General features: G+C 50.9%; 1 protein-coding gene across 3 annotated transcripts in view; it reads right to left on the bottom strand.

The window, feature by feature from the left end:
- Positions 1 to 26284, bottom strand: part of CHST8 (carbohydrate sulfotransferase 8) — a 103556-nt gene that overhangs the window by 42029 nt on the left and 35243 nt on the right. Inside the window, exons 1-2 of one of the 3 annotated variants that reach the window (XM_080644435.1) lie at positions 20792 to 21532; positions 16910 to 17125 (exon numbers count right to left, since the gene is read on the bottom strand). In XM_080644435.1, the coding sequence (XP_080500561.1) occupies positions 16910 to 17039 (130 nt within the window). In that variant the 5' untranslated portion in view covers positions 17040 to 17125; positions 20792 to 21532. Of the gene's footprint in view, positions 1 to 16909; positions 17126 to 20791; positions 21533 to 26284 lie in introns of those variants that run through there. The other 2 variants (XM_080644437.1, XM_080644436.1) reach the window with 2 other exon arrangements.

Below are 26284 nucleotides of genomic sequence, written 5' to 3'. Positions count from 1 at the left end.
GGAGGAGGAGGAAACACTTCCCACTCATTCTAAGATCTACTAGTATATTACTCTGATACCAAGGCCAGACAAAAACATCTCAAGAATAGAAAACTACATACAATTTTCTCTCAAAATATCCCCAACACAATCCTAGCAAACGGAATCCACAACATATAAAGAGGATCATACACCATGACCAAGTGGGATTTATCTAAAGAATGCAAGATTGATGTGTTAATGTAATACACCATATTTACAGAATAAAGGATAAAACCACCAAAACGACTCAGTAGATGTAGAACAAGTATTTGAGAAAACCCACCACCCATTCATGATAAGAAATATTTTTTTTCAACAAAGTAGCAGTAGAAAGAAACTTCCTCAAATTGTACAGGTCATCTTTATCTATCCTACTTGAGGCCCGGTGCATGAATTCGTGCATGGGTGGGGTCCCTCGACCTGGCTGGGGATCGGGGCTGATTGGGGCCAAGGGAGGTTGGACAGGGGGAGGGGACATAGGAGGTTGGCCAGCCAGAGGGAGGAGCCATGGGAGGTTCCAATTGGGGCCACTGGGGCCAGCTGGCTGGGAGGAGGGGCCATGGGAGGTTGGCTGGCCACGAGAGGTTGGCTGTGGGAGTGCACTGACCACCAGGGTTCATCTCCTGCATTGAGCGTCTGCCCCCTGGTGGTCAGTGCGCATCATAGCAACCAGTTGTTCAGTCATTCGGTCATTAAGTCATTTGGTTGCTTAGGCTTTTACATATATAGATAGGTACCATTATACTTACTGGTGAAAGATTGAATGTTCTCCCTACTAAGATCAGAATTTACCACTTCTAGTTCATATTGTACTAGCCAATGCAATCAGGAAAGAAAAAAAATCATTCTGATTGGAAAGAAAGCAAAAATCTCTTTATTTGAGGACATCATGACTCTGCTGTCTGCAAGTAAACCTAGTGAATTCACAAAAAGAACTACTAGGATTAACTGACAAGTTGAAGGGTACAAGATTGATACAGAAAAATCAACCACATTTCTCTATATTAGCAACAAACAATCTATATATAGAAAAGGCTAATATGCTAAGTGTCCAGGAAATGATGTCATGTAGCAACGCTGGCTTCCTCTCCCTAGCAACTAGCCTCCTTGCAGTTTCTTCAGCCCAGGAACACGACTTGCTTTATAGCTAGGTGGAAACATTTTACACTTTAACCAAATGTCTGTGAAGCGTTTTCCCGTGCCTCATCTCATTTGATCCTCACAGAAGTCCTGCAGTAGGTAGACAGGAGACTTGGTGGAATCATTTTTTTTTTCATTAGCTGGAAAATGGAGATGTAGAAAGCTTAGAAATTTGACCCAACTGAAAAGAAGTAAGAAATGGTGGACCTTGAAAATGACTTCAGGTTTTCTCACTGTGCAGAATATAGTCAAACACTGCTGCAGTTAAATATTTTACCCTTTGTTCTCCCTGCATGATCCTATCTAATAAAAGGGTAATATGCAAATTAACCGTCACTCCATCACAAAGCTGGCAGCACCCATAGCCACAAGATGGCAGCACCCAGTTCCCTCAGCCTTGCCGGAGTCCCCCAATCCTGGGGGGCTGCCGCTGAGAGTGGGCAGCGTGAGTGCCTGGTGGAATGCTTACTTCATCGCCGTGGCAATGGAGGGCCTCTGGGCAGCGGGCACAGAGCGGCCGGGGCAGGACACTTGCTTCGTCACCACGGCAATGCCCCGGCCGCGGAGGGCCTCTGGGGGATGGGGAGCCGGCCTGCAGCTTCCACAGCCAAGCACAGGCCCGGAGAGGAGACGGTGGGCCCGCCTCCCACGGAAGCAGCGTGGCTTCCGGTGGCGCGCTGCGGTTCCCACCAGCTCCCGGGGAAGCGGCGAGCGGCCTACTGTGTTTGATATCACGCGATGGGCTACTAGTCTATAATAATAATCTGCTTCGTGTTGATATTTACTGCTGTGTTGCTGACAATTACCTGAAAGAGAAGTTGGGATGCTTCACTGGGCTGGAAAAAGTTTAGCTAAATCAGAAAGCAGGTGTAATTAAGCAAGTTTATTCTCTATATATAAAAGGCTAAGTTGACTCATGCATGCACGATACATATAAAGCTCTCACTGGCACCAATCACAGGTATGTATTTCAATCTGTCATTGTTGATCGTGAATTTGGTTGATACTTCTATTATAGAGAAAGGGCAAATAGTGATATTAAAATATTTCTTCTAATTAATTTCCTTTCAATGTGCATGAATTTGTGCACTGGGCCACTAGTCCAGAAATAAAATTAAGAAAGCAATCTCATTTACAAACATCAAAAAGAATAAAATACTTACATAAGGATAAATTTAACAAAAGAAGGATAAGACTTTTATACTAAAAACTATAAAATATTGCTAAGAGGAATTAAATGAGATTTAAATAAATGGAGAGGCAGTCTATGTTCATAGATTGGAGGACTCAATATTGTTAAGAGAATAATTCTTCTCAAGTTGATTGTTGGATTCGATGCAATGCCTATCAAAATCCAAGAAGGCTTTTTGTTGGCAGAAATAGACTAATTCTAAAATTTACATAGAACTTTACATGGCTTTATAAAGGCCTCGGTGGCCAAAATGGTCTTGAAAAAGAACAAAACTGGAGGACTTATACTTCCTGATTTCATGATGTATGATCCTTTTTATAAACTTCCTAGAGGCCCAATGGATGAAATTTATGCAAGAATAGGCCTTTGAAGCCGGGACGGCTGCCTCGATCCCTCGCTCCCAGCTGCGGGCAGTTGTCTGGATCCCTCCCTTGCAGCCGGGGCAGCTGCCTGGATTCCTACCTCGCAGCCGCGGAAGACTGCCTGGACCCCTCCCTGGCAGCCAGGAGTGGCTGCCTGGATCCCACAGCTGCAGCCCTGACTTCGTCCCAGGAGGACATCCGGTCTAATTAGCATATTACACTTTTATAATTATAGATAGTAATTAAGACATTGTACTATTGGAGTAAGGATTGACATATAGGTCAATGGACTAGAATTGAGACACCACCATAAACCCCTATATTTGTGGCCTATTTATTTTTAATCAAAGTACCAAAGCAATTCAATGGGGGAAAAGATAGTCTTCAATAAGTGGTGCTGGGCAACTGGATATCCACACTCAAAAAGATGAAGTTACACCACTATCTCACACAAAGCAAAAATTAACTCAAAATAGATCACAGACATAGATGTAAAAGCTAAAGCTATAAAAACTTTGAGAAAAAACATAGGAGAAAATCTTTATGACCTTGGTTAGGCAAAGATTTCATAAATACAACACCAAAAGCATGACCCATTAAAAAAAAGGATGAACTGTACTTTCTCAAATTTAAAAACTTTTGCACTTTGAAGACACCATTAAGAAAATGAAAAGACAAGTCACAGATGGAAGACATTATTTGCAAATCCAATAAGTACTTGTATCTAGAAAATAAAGAATAACAACTCAATAAAAAGACAAATAATTTAAAACATGAGCAGAAGATTATTTCACTAAAGAAGATATTTGAATGGCTAATAAGCACATGAAAATATATCATTAGTGATTAGAGAAATGCAAATTAAAATCACAATAATACCTCTGCATACCCACTAGAACGGCTATAATTAAAAAGACAAATAATAACAAGTGTTGATGAGAATTGCTGGTGGGAATGTAAATGGTGCAGCCATTTTGTCAACAGTTTTGCAGTTTCTTTAAATTTGCAATACAACCTAAATATTTACCCAAGATAAATAAAAACATGTTCACACAAAGACTTGCATGTGAATGTTCATAGCAGTGTTAGTCATAATAGCCCAAAGTATAAACAATCCACATGCTCATCAACTGGGGAACGAATAAACCAAAATTCCATGTACTGGAATACTATTCAGCAATAAAGAGGAGTGGACTGCTAGTACAGGCTACAACATGACAAATTTCAAAGCATTATGCTAAGTGAAAGAAGCCAGATGCAAAAGGCTACATACTGTATGATCACACTTATGTGAAATGTTCAGAAAACAAATCTATAAAGACAGAAGTCAGGTGAGTGGTTGCCTGGGAGTGGCTGCAATGGGAGTGAGAGATTTTGGGGGCAATGGAAATATCCTAAAATTGGACTGCAGTGGGGGTTGTACAGCTCTGTAAATGTATTAAAAATCATTGAAGTACACACTTAAAATACAGGGTGTCTCCCCAAAATTTATACACACTTTGAATAATTATTAATTCCAGTGGGTTAAATCTGAAAAGAAACACTCATTGAGCTATCAGCTGTTAAAGCATGTATACATTTTTGGGGACTCCCTGTAGATGAATGTTACAGCATGTAAATTTTACATGAATAAAGCTTTTTAAAAAAGGCCCTAGCCCCAGACCCCGTGGCTGGCATTCCCTGGAGTTCACCACTTCCCTCTAATCCCTCTCCTTTTTTGGCTTCTGGGATTTCTCCTTCCTGAGTTTTAAAAAAGTTTTAGGTCCCATTTTACCCAGGGCAAGCGGGCACATGGGCTCCGTCAGCCCACACTGCCGAGGCTGGCCACATTGTTGGTATCTGCTTTCATGAGATTCTGGCATTTTCTGCTCCTCGAGAAGGGCTGTGTGTTCCCCTCGGTGAAGCAATGGTCAGACAGGGGTCAAGCCACGCTAATGCCCTCCCTTCCTCCTCCTCTGCTCGGTGGCAAGTCCCAGCCTGGTCTCAGCCTCAGACCCTAAGCTACACTGCAGAATGAAGGAGGAGGCAGCTGCAGACATCAAGAGCTCCTGTTAACAGTGCTGAAACGCCTGCTTGGGCAGGAGTGAGGGACACCAGGGATCCCTATCATCCTGGTCATGATTTCCAGTAGAACAGGAGCCCCGTGGTCCCATTCTCTGCAGAATCCCAGCACCCAACCAGGTTGGGGCTCAGAGACACCTCTGAAATGAGTGCAAGTGGGAAAGGGCCCCAGCAGTAAGAACCCACTCCTGCTGGCTGCGTCTTCCTGCTCTCACTGACTGCCCTCCTTCCCAGGAAGGGACAAGGACCACACACATTTTGCAAGCCCTTGTATATTGTACCTGCTTGGCGAGCAGACTTGGTTTAAGCCCAGAAAACCCTTTAATTGCTGCTGCTACTTCTGGCTGGGTTCTGGGAAGGAACTAATTTGAGCAACGATCACTTGGCCTGAAATATTATGAATGTAATTTCATCATTTGGTCTTCCCAGGTCTCAGGCAGGGGTTACAATAACTGGTTTTGCCAACTTTGTGCTGAAACAGCAATCCTTCACCCACTTCTGTGGCTGACAGCTGCCCCTGTGGTGCCGAAGGCCCCTGCTCCAGCCTGGGCCCTGACTGTCCCATGCCTGCTCATGGCAGGTTAAAATGTCAGTGTGCGCCCAGAGCAACCAAACCCAAACTTCGGTGGGAAATGTTTCCCACACAAGCTGTGAGCCCAAAGCACACACACATCTTGTGGTTGCGCACACATGCACTCGTTCACACGATTGTGAATGAGAGCCAGAAACACATGCCCATTCATAGAGGTCCCCATTGCTTCACCAGCACACACATGTGCACAGATCAGAACATGTCTGCATAGGAACGAAGCACACCCCAGACACCAGCGTGGCAGTGCCGTGCAGGCCCCAGGCTTGCCCTCCAACACCGTGTGTCTCACAGTGAGGCGTTTATAGCTCTTAGTGGCTGTCAGTCACTAATAAGGCCCTGTGTGTCTGGGATCAGAAGACCTGGGGTCTGGTTTAGGCACTGACACTCGCTGGCTGTGTAATCTTTGGCAAGTGTCTTTGCCTTTCTGAGCCTCAGTGTCCCCATCTGTAAAGTGGAGACAGGGTGCTGTGATGCTTCTGTGGGAGGGTATTTGTAAGGCAGGTGAAGTGCAGTGCCTGGTACACAGTAGGCACTAGGTACTCACTATCTCATCACTGCTCAGACCACACCCGAGGTGCCGCCTCCTGGATGCCTGGGGGACTCTCTGGCCCCACTCAGAGCCTCCGTGGCATGGCCCCTGACTGATGGGAGGCAGCAGCGAAGGAATTGTCTGCAAAGTGCCCCTCTCCCGCTCCAGACAGTGTCCAGTGGGGAAGAAAGAAGGCCAGTGCAGCTGCCCTGCCATTCCCCATCGCCGTGGGGAACAAGAAATCACTTTCCATTAAACCCAAGTGCACTCACAGGGTACCCACAGCCGCTCCCCAGCTCCTAGATGAAGGGCCCACCTTTGCAGGAAGGTTTTCCAGAAATGATTTGTTCTTTATTCACAGCAACGAAAGCTTGCTCCAGGTGCAAATATTTGCATATGCATAACTGCGTGTAAATGAAGGGAGGTTTTCATTGTGTGCCCTGCCCAGGCCCCCACCTGGCCCTTGCCCCTCCCCATACCTCTGCTGACCAGTCACCTTCCAGGCCCCCCAGGTCTCACGCCTGAGTGGAGAACAGGTATCTGCAAGGCCCCTGACCTCTGAACCAGACTGAGGCCATGCTGGCCAGCAGGCACCTGGAGAAGCTCTCCCTATGACTCTCTTGGGGTCTGGTGTGATTCCAGTCCTGAGGACGCTGGCAAGTTAATGAGTCCCCGCCCCACCAGGGGGACCCACCACCTCTCTGTCCTGGGGTGACGGGAGAGATGGCCCGGGAGTGTGGGAGGGGCCAGGTCTCAGCCCGAGGGAGGCTGGGCTATTGGACAGACCCTCTCCTTCCAGCCCATCCAACCAAGAGCAGGTGCCAAGATGGTTTATTGCCAGACTCTGAAAACACCTTCTAATTTTGAGCTGCCACTTACAGATCAGGAGAATCCATGTAAATATATGTTACAGACTCCTAGTTTCTTTGAAAAAAAGAAAAAAAAGAAAAGGAAGCTCTGGCCACCGTGGGCCTGCATCCCACACAGATCTCTTAGTTGGAGCCGGACAGCCACCGGGGCTGTCTGTCCACTCCCTCCGCCCTGGGCACAGCGTGCGTTTTCTGATGGACTGGAGATCGCACATGGTTTTCACTGACATCCTCCTCATCCTTCCTTTTCCTATCACCCTCCCTCCAGGGCTGGCCCAGAGTCTGAGGGCAAAGGTCGAATGCATTCACAAATGGGAGCTTTTGGTGGGGGGTGGGTATGAGTCCCAGACTCCTTTCAGGCTGCCTTTCCCAGGACAAGCACATTCCTCACACAGCCAGAATGTGGCGAGGGGTTCAGTCCAACCCAGGTTGGGAAACACCAGGGCTGAGAACCACTGGCCAGGGACTAGACCCTTGACCAGCTTTGGGGACAAGCAAGCTGGGGAGAAGGGAGAGCTTGGATGGGGACCAATCTATTCTATAGGTGGTCTTCAGGACTTCTGGGGGCTAGAAAATGACATGACCAGGCCCTAGGGCCCACTGAGAGGCAGTCCCAACTTCCTGTCTGGGCCCCAGACTGTGAGAATGGGAAGACCCTCAGGCACTCCTTACCCTCTGTCAGAAGCCAGCTAGCTGTTGTCCCCAAGCAGTGGCTGCTGGGGGCAACGGGACCCATTTAAGTTTAGCTGTTTCTCCCATATAAGAAAAAAATTTGAATGAAAGAATTGTCCACTGAATTCCACCATGATTCAAATTAATTCTGCAGAACCACAATCGGGGGAAATAAGATTTACAATGAAAATATCAGCAGATATGTAACTGTGAGCTTCTGGCTTAGGTGGGATCTGCCAACTCCCCACTTCCTGCAAATACGTTGGGAAGGAGAACGCCAGTGCTGACCCTAAAGCCACAAGAAAGGTGTCACCATAAACAGGAGGGGCTGGCAGTTGAGGCCTGTGGGCTCAGCCACACCCAGGGCTTCCCTGAGGGGCCCACCACCCCCTGGATGTGCATCGGCCTCCGGAACCAGCCCTTTAGTGCCTCCAATGTCATAACTACCGCCATAATCTTTCCAGGGTTTAAGAAGCCACAAACCATCCAGTGGCCATGGAGAGGGATAGCAACCATAGCAACGGCCCTGTCCTGGAACAGAACCATTTCTCTGCTGCCCGTGTTAGTTAGCGATGTACAACGTCAGGAAGGTTGGCGGGGCCAGGCAGAAGGGAGCCCCTTCCCCCACCCCCGAACCCTTGCCATTTTGGGGCTGCAGTCTCACCCTGCTCTTCCTGGCAGATCTCCTGGGCTGTCTGGGGGCTTGGCTCTGATGTCAGGTGACTCCCACTGAAGATAGCTAGGCAGTGAGTGGGGAGAGAGGTGGAGGTGTGGGCACGGGCGGAGGGAGGGAAAGTTCAGGCCCCGTCTGGGTTGCCTCCCAGCACCACCCCAACATTGGGCTCAACGCCAGACTAGCTGCAGTCCCGGCGCCCCAGACCAGATGTAATTCTGGGGCATCTCACGCACAGATCTTTACCCCCCTCCTCCTCACCGGGTCCCTCCAATTCACTCTGGGCCCGGCCGAGTGGGAAAGGGGTCAGCCCACACCTGAGCGCCGCTCTGGGCCCACTGAGTCATGACTTGTCGCAGGTGAACAGAGCCCGATTCACCCCCGAGAGGGGCTGGGGGAGCAGTCACTGCTGTGCAGACACTGCCTGAACCGGGTCTTCCGGGCACCGGGCAAGCACTGAACCGCCAGCCCTGCTCGGCCCCACCCAGGCCCGGACACAATGGCAGACCCAGTTTTCCAGCTGGACTGTAATTTCAGAAGGAGTCTTTGTGTGGCTTGATTAACCAGACACCAGAGGAGCCTTGGGGCTGTGTCAGGGAGATGGGCTGCTGCTGAAATCTGCTGGGTGTTGGCAAGAAAGCCCCTTGAGGAAATGGTAGAAAAACAGAAAATACAGGAAACGCAGACCATGACATTAACTAGTAGCAACGGGCAAGGGCAGCGTGTGCCGGGTAACCTCTCTCTCTGAGTCTCAGCGGAGCGCAGTGATTCCTGCCTCACAGGGTGAAGGAAGATGGAATGCAGGCCCCGGCACAGTGCCAGGCGCCAGCCAACGACACTGGCACTACGTTTCGTGCACACTGAAGCGAATTACATTGTTTCGTTTTAAAAATTATCACCACACACGTGTGTGGAGCTCTATGGCTTTCAAAGCCATTTTTGTCCATTCCTTCATTAGAGCCACACAACGATCCTATCTTCTATTTTTAGCATTTTACTTTAGTTCCTTTAAAACTCAAGTCCTGCTCTTATTGGATATAATTACCCCAATATTCCATTCTGCTATCCTTTTTAATTTGCCCACCCCTAGGAACCTTTAGCAGAACAATTCTGGGACCATTTTCTATTAATATGAATTTTCAGATTATAGCAATATGATGTCTGTTTCCTAATTTAATTAGGTGATTCCTGTTATTAGTTCCTACATGCTCATTATTTCTCATTTAGCATATTTAATGCACCAAAGGAAAGAGAGGCTCTGGCTGGAGACCCCCGGGCGTCTGCTGCAGGGAGAAGGGAAATGTCCCCCCACCTACAGGATGGTGGAGGAACCGGGAAACTGAGACCCCACCAGGGAAGCAGATGCTGGGAGCTGGGGTGGGGCGTGCTGCCACTAGGAACAGCCCAGTCTCAGGTGAATCAGGGTTGTGGCAGGTCAACTCCAGCAGAGACAGGGCCCACGGTGGGCGCCCTGAGGTCAAGGCAGTAGTGAGGATCCTTCATGAAGCCTTGCCCCGAAAAACACAATCAGAGAAGGGCCAAAGCCAGTATCCCTGGCCTCCCCAAACCCCCTGGACTCCAGTGCCCACACCTGAGGGTTGCGTATCTGACACCAGCTTCCTTTTTGGCACTCACTGGCTGACTGCCATGCGGAGGCCCCAAGTCTGCCCATGCATCAGTGCTGCCCTCTGCACAACTCCAGGGGCACCCTTCATAGTGCAGTTTAAGTCAACGCTACCCTGGAATCAGCACAGAACACAGCGCAAGTGTTCCTCCAAATGTGCAGGCCCTGCCTCAATGCACCTACACCCGTGGTCAGCAAACTGCGACTCGCGAGCCACATGCGGCTCTTTGGCCCCTTGAGTGTGGCTTTTCCACAAAATACCACGGCCTGGGCGAGTCTATTTGAAGAAGTGGCGTTAGAAGAAGTTTAAGTTTAAAAAATTTGGCTCTCAAAAGAAATTTCAATTGTACTGTTGATATTTGGCTCTATTAACTAATGAGTTTGCCGACCACTGACCTGCACCATCGAGGCGAGCTCAGCCATGCGTGCTCCTGGGCTCTGACCAACCCCGGTCCCCTCTCCATCTCCAGCCCTCACGTTGGCCAGGGCACCGCTCACTGGCCACTCCATGGCACCAGAAGAACCCCCACAGGGCTATTCTGGAGTTTGCAAGGAAGAGCGGGGAGGAAGGCCAAAGCCACGCTCTGAAGGGGCACTGTTACAAGCATCCCGCCCCACAGCCCTGACTGAGAGCCTGGTGCATGCCGTGAGGAGGAGCGGGTACTCCAGAGAATGCAAGTCAGTGGGTGGTTTTGCCCAGAGCACACTTCTTTTGCTGTGGCCGCAGACAGGGAGTGGAGGGAGGGCAGGCCAGCCTCGTGAGCCCAGCAGCACCGGGAGAGAGCTTGGACACGCGGCAGGTGCATTGCTTAGAAACACCAGGTTCCGAGAGTCCCAGCCCTGCTGATTTTGCAATGATAGATTGCCAGCTACTTAACAGGATGGATCACTGCAATTACATGTCACTTCTGATATTCACAGTCACAACAAGGATGTGTCAGCCTCTCAAGGTTTGTAGGAAATATGTATGATGTTCCGCAATGCCGTTAGAAAATGGTTTTAGGAAACAGACGCGAGAGGATTCCAATAAAACCCACCTGTCCGGAGAGGATTCCAATAAAACCCAGCTGGCTGGGGAAAGCAGATGGCTCTACGGAAATGCGAAGGGCTGGCTCCCCTGGCACGAAGGAGTGTGGGTTTGGACACCCCGACCCAGCAGGCCGCCCCTCCGCCAACAGCCAAGGAGGGACGGCCACCACACTTCCATCTTCTGCACCCCCTCACACGGTGGTGTTAGAGCTGTCAGAGCCTCGCAGCAGTTCCGCCCGTGGCCCTGGCCCACCCGGGGCTTTTGGCCTGGTGGTGTGCGCTCAGAGCTCCCGGGAACACACCTGGACAGAAACGGTCGCTGTAGGAACAAGACAAACCCTCTGACATTGCAGTGCAGCCTCATCATGGCTCAGACAGGGCTGTGTGTCCCTGGTCACCGTGGGACCGAGAGCGAGGGCCACACTTCCTCCAGCCAGCACAGCCCTGCCTCCAGGGGATCAGAGCAGGACCCCAGAGTTGGCCAGGCCCATGGCATTGGAATTCTGGCTCTGTTGATTTCTAGCTGTGAGATACTGTGCAAGACACCCAGCAGTGTGTGCTCTGGCGAGAAACCCAAACCCCAGTCTCATCCAAGCCCACTTCACTGCTTCTGCTGGCCGTCAACACCTGTCAACCGCTTGTGAGGTTGAGAAGGCAAACAAGAAACTCACCCCTCCCCTCCTCTAGGAAGCCCTCCTGACCCCGCCAGCCAGGACTCTGCCTCAGGTGTGTGCAAGGGCAGGAGTGGGTGTATACCTGAGAGTGAAGATGCAGGTGGAGGCAAGGTGGGGGCTTCCCGCTTCACTCGTCTGGTTCTGAGATCTGTGGGGCTGGAGCCCTGGGTGGAGGCGTTATAGGGCAACTCCACACACCCTGCCAAGCATCTCAGATGCCATCTGCTTAAAACAGAATGTGTGGTCTCCAGCCCCTCCCCCAGACCACTCCCCATCTTGTGTGTGCCTCAGTGTGTGGCACACCTGAGCCCCAGCTTCCAGAGCCAGAAACCCTGAGCCAAAGCCACCCTGAACGGAGATGGCTGCCCCCTCACCTCCACATCCTCCCACACACGTGGCCCTATCCGAACCTGACCCCTTGACACCCTGAATCCACCCCACCCTGTCCCCGCTGGCCCTGGGCCTTGCCATCCTCTGGCCTCACTCACCCCCTCCCAGCTGTTCTCCTGTAGTCGTTGTCCCTCCTCCGGCTCCTGTGTACAGCACCACCACATGCAGCCAGTAGGTTGGGCCTTTTAATGCCGCTCCCCCGAGAATCCCGGAGTGCTGCACGGCCGGTGGCAGAGGCTCGCTCTTCTGCCGTGCTCCAAGGGCTCCCTGGCCGCAGCCTGGCTGTGTCTTCAGCCACGAGTCTAGATCCGCAGGTCGCAATCCAGCCCCGAACCCACTGGGAGTCCCCGCCATGCCACAGCCTCTCATGCCTCCAGACCCTGATCCACACTCTTCCCTCTGCCCAGGCCCTGCTCTGGGCCCAGACCAGGCAATACCAAGCATCACAGCTGTTGGGAAGGCAGTAGGTGCAGTGGGCAACAGCCAGCTCTAACACTGGCTCTGAAGCCCAAAGGCACAGCTTTTAACCTCTCTCACCTCGGCAAGCTCCTCTGTTGAACGGTGTAACAGGACTTGGTTCATGGGGTTCTGAAAGGATTAAATGAATTCCAAACACATGGAAAGACCCGTGACAGTGCCCATCACGAGTGAATGCTGAGAGTGTGCCAATGTCAGTGGTGTTGCTGTTGGTGTGTCCACCGTAGGGAGAGCTGGGCACCTCATCTGCCAACAGGAATAATCACTGCTTATAAGAATTATATGCATGAAAACATATAGTGTTAGCACAAGATCTGGCAAGTGGTTGTTTGTTATTGTGATTATCCTTGAATGCCCTGTGCTCTGGAAGGAGTGCCCTGGGGTAGGCTGTAGACCAAGGCATCACCTGAGCTGTCCAGTCCCTTTGTCTGCACTCGCGACCCCTGAGCAGAACCTCTGCTGTGACCGTGGCTGCCTTCCCGCCCCGACTCCCTAGCACCAGCCCCAGACCCAGACCCCAGCACCACCACCCACAACTCCACAGCTTTGGGGAAGCGGTTACATCACTGAAACATGGGGTGGCCCCGCTTTCGGAAAACTCATTCTGCAAAAACCAAACATTAAGAAAAACTATTTATAGTGTGCTAGCAACACAATTCGTATCATAAAGTCAATTTCTTTAATGTATCAATGAATAACCCAATCAATCCACCGGTCACTTTGGTTTCACGGGTCACTGACGACTCGCATTTTGTCCCATTAGAACAAAATCCATCCCACTGAAAAGGACGGAGGGATGATAAACCAGCAGAGCGGGTTGTGCAGCCCCAGTGAACGGCTGGGTCTAGGCTACCGACTTCACAAAAGCGAGCCCAGCGGATGTGCGCCTCCTGAAGGAAGAACCTGGTGCCACACGTGAATTCTGGCCAAAGAAAGAAGGAAAAACTACATTTTTTCTTTCATTTGATCGAACTGCTAATTTACTTAACCGATAGGGACTCCAAAGAACAGAAGACAATATTGAACTATACCAAGTGGACACAATCAGCAAAAATCCAACTGTGGAAAACTCTACAGGACTTGTGACCCAGTTTCCGCCAACAAATAGCAAGAGAGAAATAAAGATGGAGAGGGAACTTGACCGATGGAAGAGATTTAATGCCTTGCCCATCAACTGCAATGTGTGGGCCTGACCTGGGTACTGAATACAACAAATGGGAAATAAAGGTATTTATAATATTTGTGAGACAACAAGATATTTGAACACTGGCTGAATATTTGATGATATTAAAAATGTTGAATGTTAACAAAGAGTTCTTATCTTTTAAACTGAGAAAAACATTGAAATATTTATGGCTGCATTCATATTCCACATGGTACGTGCTTTAAAATCATACAGAAGGAGAAAGGTGGGTGGGGATATGGATGGGCCAGCTTGGCCAGGGTGGGGGTGCTGGGTGCATGGGGTCCATTGTACTGTTCTAATCTACTTCTCTGTGTGTTCCAAACTCTCCATATGAAAAGTTCATAAAGAAAAGCAGCTCATAAAAATTCAGTATGCCTGTCTTCTGCCTCCCCAGGGCCAGCATGTTGGGATGTGTCATTCCTGATTCTGGCATGCTCTCTGAGTCTTCCATTTAGGAAAGGGGTAAGTCTAGTCTCCTGGGTCAAGAAGTGATTCAGGGCCTGGCAATATTGGAGAATAAAATGTTGGATAGGTGAATTCTCTGATCCACAAGAAAATCTAATCTTAGACGGAAGGTAGGTTAACTGGAAGTGATTCACATTTCAAAAGATTTGGTTTAAATATAGCAAACACTGCCCTAGCCGGTTTGGCTCACTGGACAGACCATCAGCCTGTGGACCAAAGGGTTCTGGGTTCGATTCTGGTCAGGGGCACGTACCTCGGGTGCAGGCTCCTCCCCGGCCCAGGCTCTGGTTGGGCTCGTGCAGGGGGCAACCAATCGATGTGTTTCTCTCACATCTATATTTCTCTCTGTCTTTCCCTCTCTCTTCCATTCTCTCTAAAAATCAATGGAAAAATATCCTCAGGTGAGGATTAACAACAAAAATAAATAAATATAGCAAACATTTTTGAAAATACGGCTCGATTTACAACAGTTGGCAAATCCATAAGATTACTTCTAATGCACTAGCCAGGTGATGTTTGCTGACTGGTCCCAAGAAATCCAGCAGCTGTTCACCTGGTATCTGCATGGGAGAAACCTCAATGGCACCCCAACCCTGAGAACACAAGTAACTAAGAGCTCCCACCTGCCCTCTTAGCTTGTTTCCAAGTCGCCACCTGCCCACCCTCCCCTTCCCCATTGGTCAGTGCCACCCAGAGCAGATCCCAGTGACTGGTTCCCAAGAAACTCTCTGCCACTGTGAGAGACAGAGCAGCACCTGTACAATTTCCCCTGTACACCCCTCAGCCTCGCCCGATCGGGTGGCAGAGCAGCCGCTGGGTCTGCAGCTCCCACCGGCAGGAATCCACCCAGAGAAGGCTTGTCCAGGGCCCTGGGGGCCACCCACCCATGCAACTGGATACATACACTTTGTAAGCACTGGTTTCCAACAGATAAGTGTAATCAAGGTTTATATGCTCAGAGAAGCCAACAGGATGGGATTGTTTCACTTGAAAGATCAGAAGAAAATTGTAACTAATGTTGTGGAAAATTACTTTGATATTGCTTTTTTGGTACCGAATCACAATTAGGCTGCTGTGAGAAGTACAGGGAAAGAATAAATGAATAGTAACAAATCAGCACAAACAGCCTGTGTCAGGAACACTTTGCTCAGGGAGAGTAATGTAAGCATTATTTAAAGTTTTACGACTGTGTTTGATGTGCTTTACGTAGAATGTCAAGGCTGTCTGTCACCTGGCACGTGGCAAGGGTGGTTCAGTTCCATTTACAGTCAGAATAACACGGCTCAGGACCGAAGAGTGCTCTTTGCCTGCATCTTCCAGGCCCACGTGGTCCCTGGCTACAGCTTCCTTCCATCCTTCACACACAGCCAGCCTGAGCCTTCGAGATCCTTCCCCACTCCCCACACCCCACTCATCACTTCACCCTAGAAATCCCAGCCACCACACCCAGCTCCACCCAGGAATGTAGCACCTGCCCCTAGAGTGTACCACGGATGGGTGCATGGCCTGTCCCAGCTGGACACCAACCATGAGGACCCTCTACCCATATGTGCGCCCCCACCACACACACACACACACACACACACACACACACACACACGCACGAGGATGTGCGGTGCTTCACCACAGGCTGTGTTTGGGGGCCTCTCCTCAGGAGCTCACTTCCTCCCAGAAAATACATACCACGGGGCCAACTCTGTCCGTCTTGACGGCGTGGGGCCTGATTTGGCTGACAGAGCCGCTATCCCATGAGGCTGCAAAGTCCCCCCAGAGGAGCCAGCTTGGTCACATGTCCTTGCTGGGGAGCAGCCAGACCCACTTGTGACAGCCACCATCTGTGAGGGTCCGGCCAGGCGTGAGTCAGCACCAGTGACTGGCTGCCATCTCCTGGGACATAGGGCCTTGGCTGCCTCACACTGACTCTCTGTGATGAGAGAATCAACTCATAGGCATCCCCTGCCAGGGCCTCTGGTAGCAGCTGCCAAGCCCAGGGCCCTAACTCTGGCCTGCTCGTGCTCCTCTTGCCTGCCCACCTCCTGCCTACAGGCCCACAGTACCCTGAGAGTGTGAGCTGGCCAGGGCTGAGGGCGGCTGGGGAGGAGGCTGCCCGCCTAGAGGCCAGGTGCTGCCCGTGTCCTGGAGCACACAGCACATGGGTGTCTTCAAGGCCCTCCCCCAACAAGGCCCAGGACCACTGCTGAGAGACGCCAGTGCTCTGGGCCTGGCAGCGGTGCTTTCCTCGCATTCCAAAGCAGAGCGACCCTAGCCTTGGCCCTGTGCCCGCTGCCCTCCGACCCTGCCGTGTTCTCTGGGGCAGGGGCTGTGTCCGACAGGCAGGCACCTTGCCTGAGCTCCTCTCTCCACATCCCATCTGCCCAAGACTCCAGAACCATGTGTTCTGCTCTCCCTCACTGACCCCAGCGGACCTCTGCTAGTCAGTGAGGTTTGCCCCTCCAGTGGGTCACCAGGGACAGGTGGGATAGGAGGCAGCAGGTGGGACCCCAGCAGGAGCAGTCTCAGCCTCAGAAAGCCAGGAGGTACCCCTATCCCTCTGCCCAGGCCAGAAGGGCTAGATTCAAGGGGTCCCAGGGTTGGGCAGAGAGAGTCCCATTTGGGCACATGAGTTCAAGGAGAAATCATGCACCTTCTGATGTCCCAGATCCTGGAAGAGGTCCTGAGAGGTGGCAGAATCCTCCTTAAATCTGAGTTTCACCAAAGGCAACAACCAGCTGAGAGATGGGGAGCCTGGCCATCATTCCCAAAAGGAGTGCAGAGGCCAGAGGTCAGAGGTCAGAAGCCAGAGCCATAAGGCTAGTAGGTCTGACATCAGACAAAGTGTTCCCATGTTGAGGCTGATGCCCGCCAGGAGGAGGCTAGGGGGTCTCAGCACAGATTTGGCCCCAGGGCAGCCTTGGAGGGCAAGCGGGTGGCGGGGCCAAATGCAAGGGCTCACCTGGCACCTGCTGGGGGGTGAGCTCCGTGGAGTCCTGCAGGCTGATGAAGAGGAGGAGGCCCGCGGCTCCGAACAGCAGGATGGATGAAAACATGCAGGCCAGCCGCATCGTTCTGGCACGTAGGGTCATCTGGGCCTTGCTCCGGGGTCACCTCTTGGGTGTGGGAGGCGAGTTCTTCCCTCATTGTCTACACCAGGTGTCCATCAGGCCACAGTCTACAGGGCAGAAAGGGAGAAAGATGGTCCATCACCATGGCACAGGGCCTCCTGGGCAGCTGAGGCCCCAGTCACTGCACGTGACCGAGTGTAGTCTCTGAAGCCTTCAGCCCTTCGCAGCTCAGGTGTGTCCCTTCCACCTTTCAAGCCCAAGGAGGTCCAGTGACCACCTGAAGCTGGGACACCAGCTCCCCTCCAGGGGTTCCTATATTGGCACCCCCAGAAAAACTATGGAGAGAGACACACTCTGGCCTCTGCCTGGGACAGCCCAGAGTAAGGCCCCAAGACCCAGAGCCAGGCACAGTGGCCACCCACCTGCACTGTCCAGACTCTCTGAGCCTCTAAACAAGCACACTTGCATGGCATGGTGACTTCTAGGTACACATAGCAATCCAGGTCCTTGTCCCTTGCAACTGACCCGGTGGGCAGGGAAGGCCTCAGTCCTCCTCTGCCCTGGCCCCTCTCTATGAGATGTTCGGGACAAGGTGTCCACAGGGCAGGAGGCTTTGAGAAGGTGCCTCCCAGGCCCAGAGGATGTCAGGGAAAGACTAACGCCCCCACCTGGCCATTCCCCACCAGTCAGAGCTGCCCTCCCTGACAGACTTGCTGGATGGGCTGGTGGGACTGGCCAGATCGTGCTTGTCTCCGATCTTGAGGCCCTCAGGCCTGGGGCTGAGGCAGGGCAGCCAGACCTGAGTCTGACTGACCCCCGGCTCAGAGGCTGGGCCACTGCAGACCCAGAGCCTGCATGTAACTTGCCCCTGACCTTGGCTCCTCCTGAAGGGTAAGAAATTCCAATATGAACCAGTGACCCCAGTTGGGCCAGGCTATGGGTCAACGATGGGGCAACGCAAGGCCATCTGCCTGCAGGAAGGATGCCAGTTCCCGCAGTGGGGCGGTGTGGGTGCTGAAGAGTCCGCACAAGAGGCTGTGCCAGATGGGCAGGTATCCCAGGACCTCCCCTTTGAAAGAGTGTCACTCTGTCCCCCAACTTTCTCCAGTTCTTACCAGCCCGGGCCCAGGGACACCACTCTTTCCACCCAAGGAGCCCTGGCTTCCCCATCCTGGAACAGGGCAGTGCCCGAGGAGGGCTTAGCCAGGTGGGCAGCTCCCCATGGCCTCTGAAACCACAGGTGAGTGGCTGGTTGGACCCCAGACCAGACGTGGCTCAGCACAAGGACCTTCCCCTGCTCACAGCAGGAAACCCATTCCTGACTAGACACCCAAGCACTCCGGCAGGAAGTCCCAGCTATTGTCCCCTCTGCATCCAGCCTGTGGGGCATGAGTCAGGAAGTGATAAGAAGAGAAGCCCTCCCAGCCCCTGCCCAGATCAGAAAGGCCTGGGCTGTTCTGGGAAAGCTCTGGGACTGAGGAGTGTTAAATTGCAGGTTTGGATTTCTCCACACTGCAGTCTCTGTAATTATTTTTTCACTCAGTTAACTTTAATTAACCTGCCCCAGGCCTCTACGCATGAGGAACGCACCTGATCTTGGGCTCCCTGGGCTGTGCTGAGCAGGTAGTTCCCACGACCTCCCAGCTTTTTATGTTTGGGAGGAAGCGTAAAGCTCTGCTCTGTTTCTGAAGCTGGCTCTGGGGTTTCAGGCTGGCCCCAGCCTGAGGGGAAGACTGCTGCTTCCTGCCATCCCGGGGACACCCTGCCCAGGCTTGCAGTGGGTGAAAATGGGCAGCCACAGCCCCTGTCCCCAAGGCTCAGACCCTACAGTACTTCATGTGGGGCCATGGCCTCCCCCTCCCCCGCCCCACCGTGGCTGCCCTGGATCTGATTGTCCTGAGGACCAGGGCAGACCCCAGGCTGTGTTGAAGAACAAGGCCACTCTTAGTGCTGCCCACAGCATGCTCATGCCCTGCGGACTCCCAGGCACTGCTTGCAGGGCCCCCTGGGGCCAGCCCTGAGGTCCAGGGGACGTGTGAGCCACTGATGGGGGAGGTGGAGCTATTTTCTCCCACCCTTGCTCAGCTCCTTACCTCCAGCAGTTGGATTAACCCCTTGAAATTGCCAGGCATCACAGAAAAGAATCGAAGGAGTGGGGATGCAGTGGAGACAGGACACATGCACTAACATGTATGAACACACACCTGCACGCACACTGGCGAGCACCTGTGCACCCACACCATTGACGGTCCCCAGCAAGACCCCAGCTGTGAGGAAATTGCCACAAAGCCCTGACTATGCTGGTCATGGTGTTGGCACACATTCTGCGGCCACACGAGCCTCCTGAGTCTGACACGAGGCCAGGAGGCCAATCTGATCTAGGGTGACCTCTGACATCAGGACATTTTGTAAGGAAGGAGAGAGAAGGACAAAGGGGGGGCGGAAAGGATGGCAAGTTTATGGCTAAAAGTGCTTGGAAAACAACTGAGAAAGTGCCACCCAACCTCAGCCCAAACACTCCGTTTGATGAAAAAGGGGGACTCGGATGCCCCAGTGATCATCATTGCATTGTTCGGACAGTAGCTGGAGCTGCAGAAGGGACTACAGAACTGGTCAGTCCCCTCTTCTCCGCAATCTGTCACATTGACTTCCCCTGTCCTGCAGCCATGACCCACCCTCATTTGTTTCTGAACTTGCCCAAATCAGCCCACCACATGGAGCTGGGCTCTGGCAGCCCATGAGCCTGGGAGCCTGAATGAGGACCACATCCCAGGCCCTCAATCTGGGGGAGAAGAGGACGAAGCCTCAGGATCTACACCTTCACTGAGGCAAGAGCATCAACCATTCAAATTTCTCTTTTCAGAGACCCTTCCCTTTGTTGGCCCCTGAGAGACTATAGGCACATTCTCCATGCCCGGGGAGCTGGAGTTAGAGCCGAGCATGGCTCCCCCTGACCAGCCCCTAAGCACCAGACTCTCCTGTCAGTGTTTGCTCTCCTGGAGACCATCTGACCAGCTAACTACCTGCCATGCAAATGGGAACCAAGAGGTTAGCATGCCTCCTTAAAGGTGGGGGTAGAGGGGAGGTCATCCACACACCACCACACTCCAGAGAGTATGTACAACTGGTCTCCTATTTTTCCCCTAAGGGTCCTGGTCTTCCAAGTCACAGGTTATTTTCAAGGCAACAGGGAGATGCTGGTTCAAAGGCTGTTTGTCTCTTCCTGGGAGTTGAGCCGCTGCCTGGATTGTGGATGCTAGGATCTGTCACAGGCCTGGCCAGGTTGTCCAGGCCCCATAAACACGTTCACAGGCCCACTTGGGTCTGCGGCCTCCTCACCATGCACCACATCAGCCTCAGTTCCAATGACAGATAGAAAACCCTCCTCTATCTCCCTGCCTCCCTTCCACAACCAACAGACAATAAGAAAACTCAAATAACTGGGGGCAGAGTGGGGAGGAGGAAGGCAAGGAAAATAAACAGCCCATTGAGTTTCCAGAAGGTCCTGCCTTCATCACAATTCCTAGAACTCCCAGCGGCTCCTCTCCCTGACACCTGAATGGCGTCACCAATTTTTACTGTAAGAAAAAAAATCCAATTAATCTTGTAAACACCTCCTGGGACACAGGGCAGGGCCAAGGATTCCTCCCATTTCCTTATTTATCTGATTTAAAAATTGTCTCTTCAAAAAATTCACTTCAGGGCACAAGCAAGTACTTGGGAATTCAGCCAAAACACACACACACACACACACACACCAAAAAAAAACGCACCTCCAGTGGCGATGGCCCGGCAGGCGACCAACGGACGGCTCCAAGGACACGCTTGGCTGCGGCTGCTACAAGGCCTGGATACTTTCCCCGGTCACCCAGAGGACCACTTCTGGCTGTGGGGACCCACCCCACACCCCAGTGGAAGCAGCAAGAGGCATCTGAGCACATGCCCATGGGTATACCCACTTGGTGTGCAGACCCCAGGCTGGGAAAGTTCTCTGTCCAGTCGGTCTCCTCCTCAAACGGGCAGGAGCGAACAATGACGTCCCTCCCTCCCAGCTGAGGGCTCCAGGAGAAGCTCTCATTGAGAGAGAGAGAGGCTGCTATGGCAACTTGAGGAGAATGGAGCCAGGCACTGCCGTCACCTTGAATCCGGCACCAAGCATTAGCCCTGGCGGCTGCGGGGCCAACCTTGGCTCTGCCCCTGCCAGGCGCCGGCCAGGGCGACACTGGGATTGACCTCTGCTTCCCTCCTCAGCCTTCTGGCCTCGGGAACTCATTTGCTGCTTGCTGAAAAGGAGCACACAGCCAGTCCCCTGAGAACACCACCTCCATCTGTTTCGTCAGACAAGTTCTTCCATGTGTGCAGCTCCTGCTTTACTTCTGAGATGGGGTTCTTCTTGATTTCAGATCATTAAAATTCTGAGCTAATTAAAACCGCTCTAATGGCAGCGGCGGCGGCAGCAAACTCCAGGACGAATCCCTCCAGTTTTTATGCATAGGCATAAAGTTGCAAGGTTCTGCAAAGATGACTAATGGCTGGAAGGGCTGGGACTCTAAGGGCGGGGTTGCAGGCTAGAAATAGCTCCTGCCCTTCCGGTGAAGTGGGGCACAGAGGGGGCGCTGACCAGGGTCCTGACATACCCAGCGCCCAGCCCAGTCGGATGCCTCTTGGGGCAGGAAATACTTCCGCCATCCACCTCCCTATTACAAGGCAAGGGATTACCTTCAATCCCTGCTTCCTGCAGTGGGGAGAAGGGAGTCCTAAGGGAGTCCTAAGGCAGAGGCAGAGGTGTAAATCAGGCTCAAACAGCCCCAAAGTCTTGTCCCACGTCCCAGCTTCCCACAGTTGCTTATACAAAGAGGCTGAGGGGAAGCCTGAAAACACAGCTGTGTCAAGGGGGTCCTGAGACTCTGCCAAGGTGCCTCAGGCTGCAAGGCCCTTGACAGCTGTCATGGGGAGAAACACACCATATATACCACCTCTGCCCAGGACTTCGTACATTTTCACGGCATTTTATGCCAAGGGGGCAGGGTAGGGGATAGTAATTCTGCAGGTAGAGAAACTGAGTCCCTCCCCACCTCACCCTGCAAAGTCTGGAATGGTCAGCCCTTCCCTCATAGCACGCAGAGTGTTTACCCGCTTGTCTCAGAGCCTGGGGAGCAGCATTGGGGGCTCCCCTTGTGTTTGCATTGCCAGCATCGCTGCACAGTGCCTGGCACGGGAAGGTGATCAATAACCTCTGCTGCATGCTGAACGAGCATGAGTTAATAGATGGAGGTGTTTGGGCCATGTGGAAAGAGGGACTCCATGGACCTGGAATTTTTAAAAGGTCATTTATGTTTCAGGGAGCTGTGGGTTTGTTTTGAGTAGGTCTGGGTTAGAATCAAGTCTGAACTGCAGCCCAATCTTATGAGAGAAGAAGAGGCAAGGAAGTGAGCTCCACGAGGGAGCCCAACAGAACCTGACAGCTCTGAAATGCTGAATGCACACGCCCTCACGGGGCTTCAAGACTAATTAATATACTTGCTGGGGTAAATGTCGACTATACATACATGTACATTGACAAATATACAAGACATTTAAATGTCATAAAATAGATTATCCCCAAATGTACGGTATTATGTTAGGAAATACCCAAACAAAATTACAGTTTGAATATATTGACCAAAAATCAAGGAGAGCAACACATGCACGCTTTGAGGATATTATGTTGTGTGAAACTAGCCAGTCACAATACTGCATGACTCCATGTGGTCAGATTCAGAGACAGAAAATAGAATAGTGGTTACCAAAGGCTTCAGGGAAGGGAGGAATGGGGAATTATTAATTAATGGGTCCAGAGGTTCCACTGGGGAAGATAAAAAAAAGTTCTGGAGATGGATTGTAGTGATGGTTGTACAACAATGTGAATGTACTTAATACCTCTGGGCTTAAATATGGTTAAAATGGAAATTTTTACATATATATTTTATCACAATAAAAAAAATCAATGGAAGACTGATACTGAGCAGAAACCACTCTCTATTGTTAGCTTCACTCATCCCACAGGTGGTTGGGTGTGGGCCCAGGAGCTGAGGAGGACTAGAGTGGTTAAGTTCATGACCATGTGAAACATGACCAGGACATGGGGAGCTGAGTTTGTGGCTCAGGAAGCCTGAACAATCAGCTGGATGTCATGAGATGAATATGTGCTAAGAGTGGGGAGTGCCTGACTGCCCTTCCAGTCACCTGTGTAACCCTCAAGATTTTATTTTCCTAATCTCATAATCAGTCAGCATCCAAAATATCCACTGTAGATGAGTTCCCAAGTTCCCTGCAACTCTGGTGTGAGACACATGTCTTGGAGAACAGAAAGGCACCTTGTCAATTTCATTTGCATGAGGCCACTTTCAGGCAGAGCAGGTGGCCCTCTGGTGAGGATATCCTTCACCTACACCCCTGTCACAAATCTGGGTCACTGCTGGGCCCCTGTGGATCAAAGCTGCCACCTGTCTCTCTGTGAGACAACTTTGTCTTTGTGGAGGGTGCAAAGGCTCATAACACAAGTGTCAAACTGTAAATTGTGTTCTCAGGTTCTTTCTGATCCACAAAGCCATGCTCCCCTGAGGCCTGCCTGGCTGAGGCAAGTCTGGCTGAGGCCACTCCCTACTGAGATGACCGCTGCTCTGCTTGAATCCCTACATGGAACCCAGCTGGGAGAGTGCCTCACTTATTGATAGAAATCATTTTGAGACAGAAATCTAAACAGGGCTAATGATGGGGATCCCACTGTATTTATAGTCACCTTGGTCATTTAAAAATAATTAATTTTTAAAGAATTTAAAAGGGCAACACAAGGAATCCTTAGGGTGATGAAAATGTTCTCTATCCTGACTATTTCAATATCATCATTGTGATATGGTACTATAGTTGTATAAGACATTACTATTGGGGAAAATGGGATAAAGAGTACACACGATTTCTCTGTATTATTTTTTACAACTGTAGGTGAATCTAAAATTATCTCAAAATAAAAAGTGTAACTTTAAAAAAAATCAAGAAATAAAAGTTACTGGCCTTTCAGCTCATGCATAATGGAAGGAAATTCTAATGTTGTGCACGTAAATAATAAATAACCATTTTCATGGATCAGCGCCATCCTCTGTTGTATAAGAAACATTTTAAAGTGAAGGTACTATGCCTTTAATAGGAAAATTTGATGTGTTAGCATCTACTGGTTGATCTTTGTGCATTTTTCAATTTCAAAGTGCATTTTAAAATGCAAACAATTATTAATATTGATTTGGACTAAAACAATATTGAATTTCAATATATTTCCAGCACTTTTATGAATTACCCTGTGGATACGTGGAGATTATGATGAAACAGTATTTGCATGCTCAATTTCTTTTCCATGAGGAACCTTGAAGAGGGCTGGTGTGATCCAGGAACAATGAACTCCACAGGACAAGACTGGCTCCAGACGCCGGGCTAGGCCCTCCAACCTAGCAGCCCGCACAGACCTGCAGGCCACTTTCCTCCCTGGGCTTTATCCAACCCGATATTACAGAGCCCAGTAAGAACACTTGCCCAAGGCCTGGAATGGGATTTAGTGTCATCATGTCCAGGGAAGGAACTGGAGAGAATTAGATATTTGTCATGCTTTGTCAACATTCCAGGCAGTATTAGATACATATAAACATCCCGTGTAGCCTTCACACAATAACCCCTTGAAGTGAAAATCGTTATCCTTATTTGTCATAGGTTTGGTTCTCTTTAAGGAGATGCTGAGATAGAGCGTGGGTTGCAAGATGTTTATTAACGATCAACACATGCGAAGGGAAAAGGGAAAACTCAAAAGTGGGCAGAAGTCAAAAGCACATGGCCCCAGCCAGGCCTGGATGGGGAGGCCTGGAGCAGGTGTAGCCACACCGTCCAGGCTCCCTTACTCAGTAGCTGGATGTCGGTTGCTCAGGGAAGGACATGACCTCGGATGCGGCAGTTTGTTGCTGCCGAGGCAGATCCTGAAGAAGCTGACAGCTGGGAGCTGGCTGCTGACCACACATCTTGTGGGTGATCAGTGAGTCCTTCCTGGAAGGGGATCTGGCAGCATATTTCCAAGCCCACCACTCTGTTTACAGATGATAAAATTAAGACCTAGATAGACTAAATATGGACAAGGTTACACAGCAAATAAGCCATCCCAGATCTGTCCGACTCACTTCTCCCAAACAAAAGCATACACTAGACTGTCCTGACCTTCGACAGTCACCAGAGGAAAATACAGAAAGCTTGACTGCATAAGCGGATACCCTCAATTCCCCTCTATTAACATCCCTGCAGCACACACACATGTATGTGTGCACACACAAGCTCACTTCTTGGCAATTATCTCATTGCTAATGGAAGGTGAGGACACAGATTATTGGGGTTAAAGTTCCCCTGATAGTTCAGCCTGGAGAGCATCTCCCCCAATAGAACCTCTGGTTCTAGCCAAGAGCAGCGCACGATGCACGATGCTCAATGGCCTCCTTTTACTTTTAGAAAGCACTGAGCTATTCACATTCTCCAGCTGCTCTGACATCCACAGCCACAGCAGGGAAAATTACAGGGAGGGAAAAAATTGCACATTTACTTCTCAAAATTGAAAGTTGGGGTATAATATGGACAGAAAGGAATGTATGAGTAAACCCAGAATGCCCTGGCCCCTGGCAGGGTGCAACTGCCTCCAAGATGCTAACAGCAATCCTCAGACTCCAGAGGAGGAGAGAATGGCAAGGAGGTTTGGCTTCCTTCCAGGGAATCCCTCTCGCTGTGGCTGGCACAGGAGGCCCCAGCAGACTTGCCTTTGTGGACCCTACTGCCAACAGTGTCCAGCACAGAGTAGGTACACTTGGGTAATGTGTGGGAAGCAAAAAGAGCTAGTCAGAGGAGGGAGGAGGAGAAGGGATGCTTGCACACTAAAGCCTGCTGGGTCCTCTGGACTGAGGTCACGTGGAGTCCAGCAGGTGTGGCTTTCCTGTCCACACAGTGTGCATGCACAGCCATCCTCTTTGAGGGCAGGCTGGCCTCTCTAAGCTGGCTCCAAGGCTGACCACCATATTCTTGACCCCCAGTAGTTTGGCATGAGTTTCCCTGGCCCTCTCCTCAAAACTAGTTGGTTTCTTCCAATCTGAGGGCTCAAAGACTAAGAATGTGGCAGAGCAATCAAGTTGGTTGGCCTTATCCTGGTTGCTCTGTGGATAATTGGATCTCTCACAGGCAACCAGGATGGGGTAGGTCTGTTAGTG

The sequence above is a fragment of the Plecotus auritus genome, assembly GCF_963455305.1.
Source record: "Plecotus auritus genome assembly, chromosome: 10".
Taxonomy (NCBI): domain Eukaryota; kingdom Metazoa; phylum Chordata; class Mammalia; order Chiroptera; family Vespertilionidae; genus Plecotus; species Plecotus auritus.
Note: the sequence above shows the minus strand (reverse complement) of the source record. Positions and strands in the feature narration are given on the sequence as shown.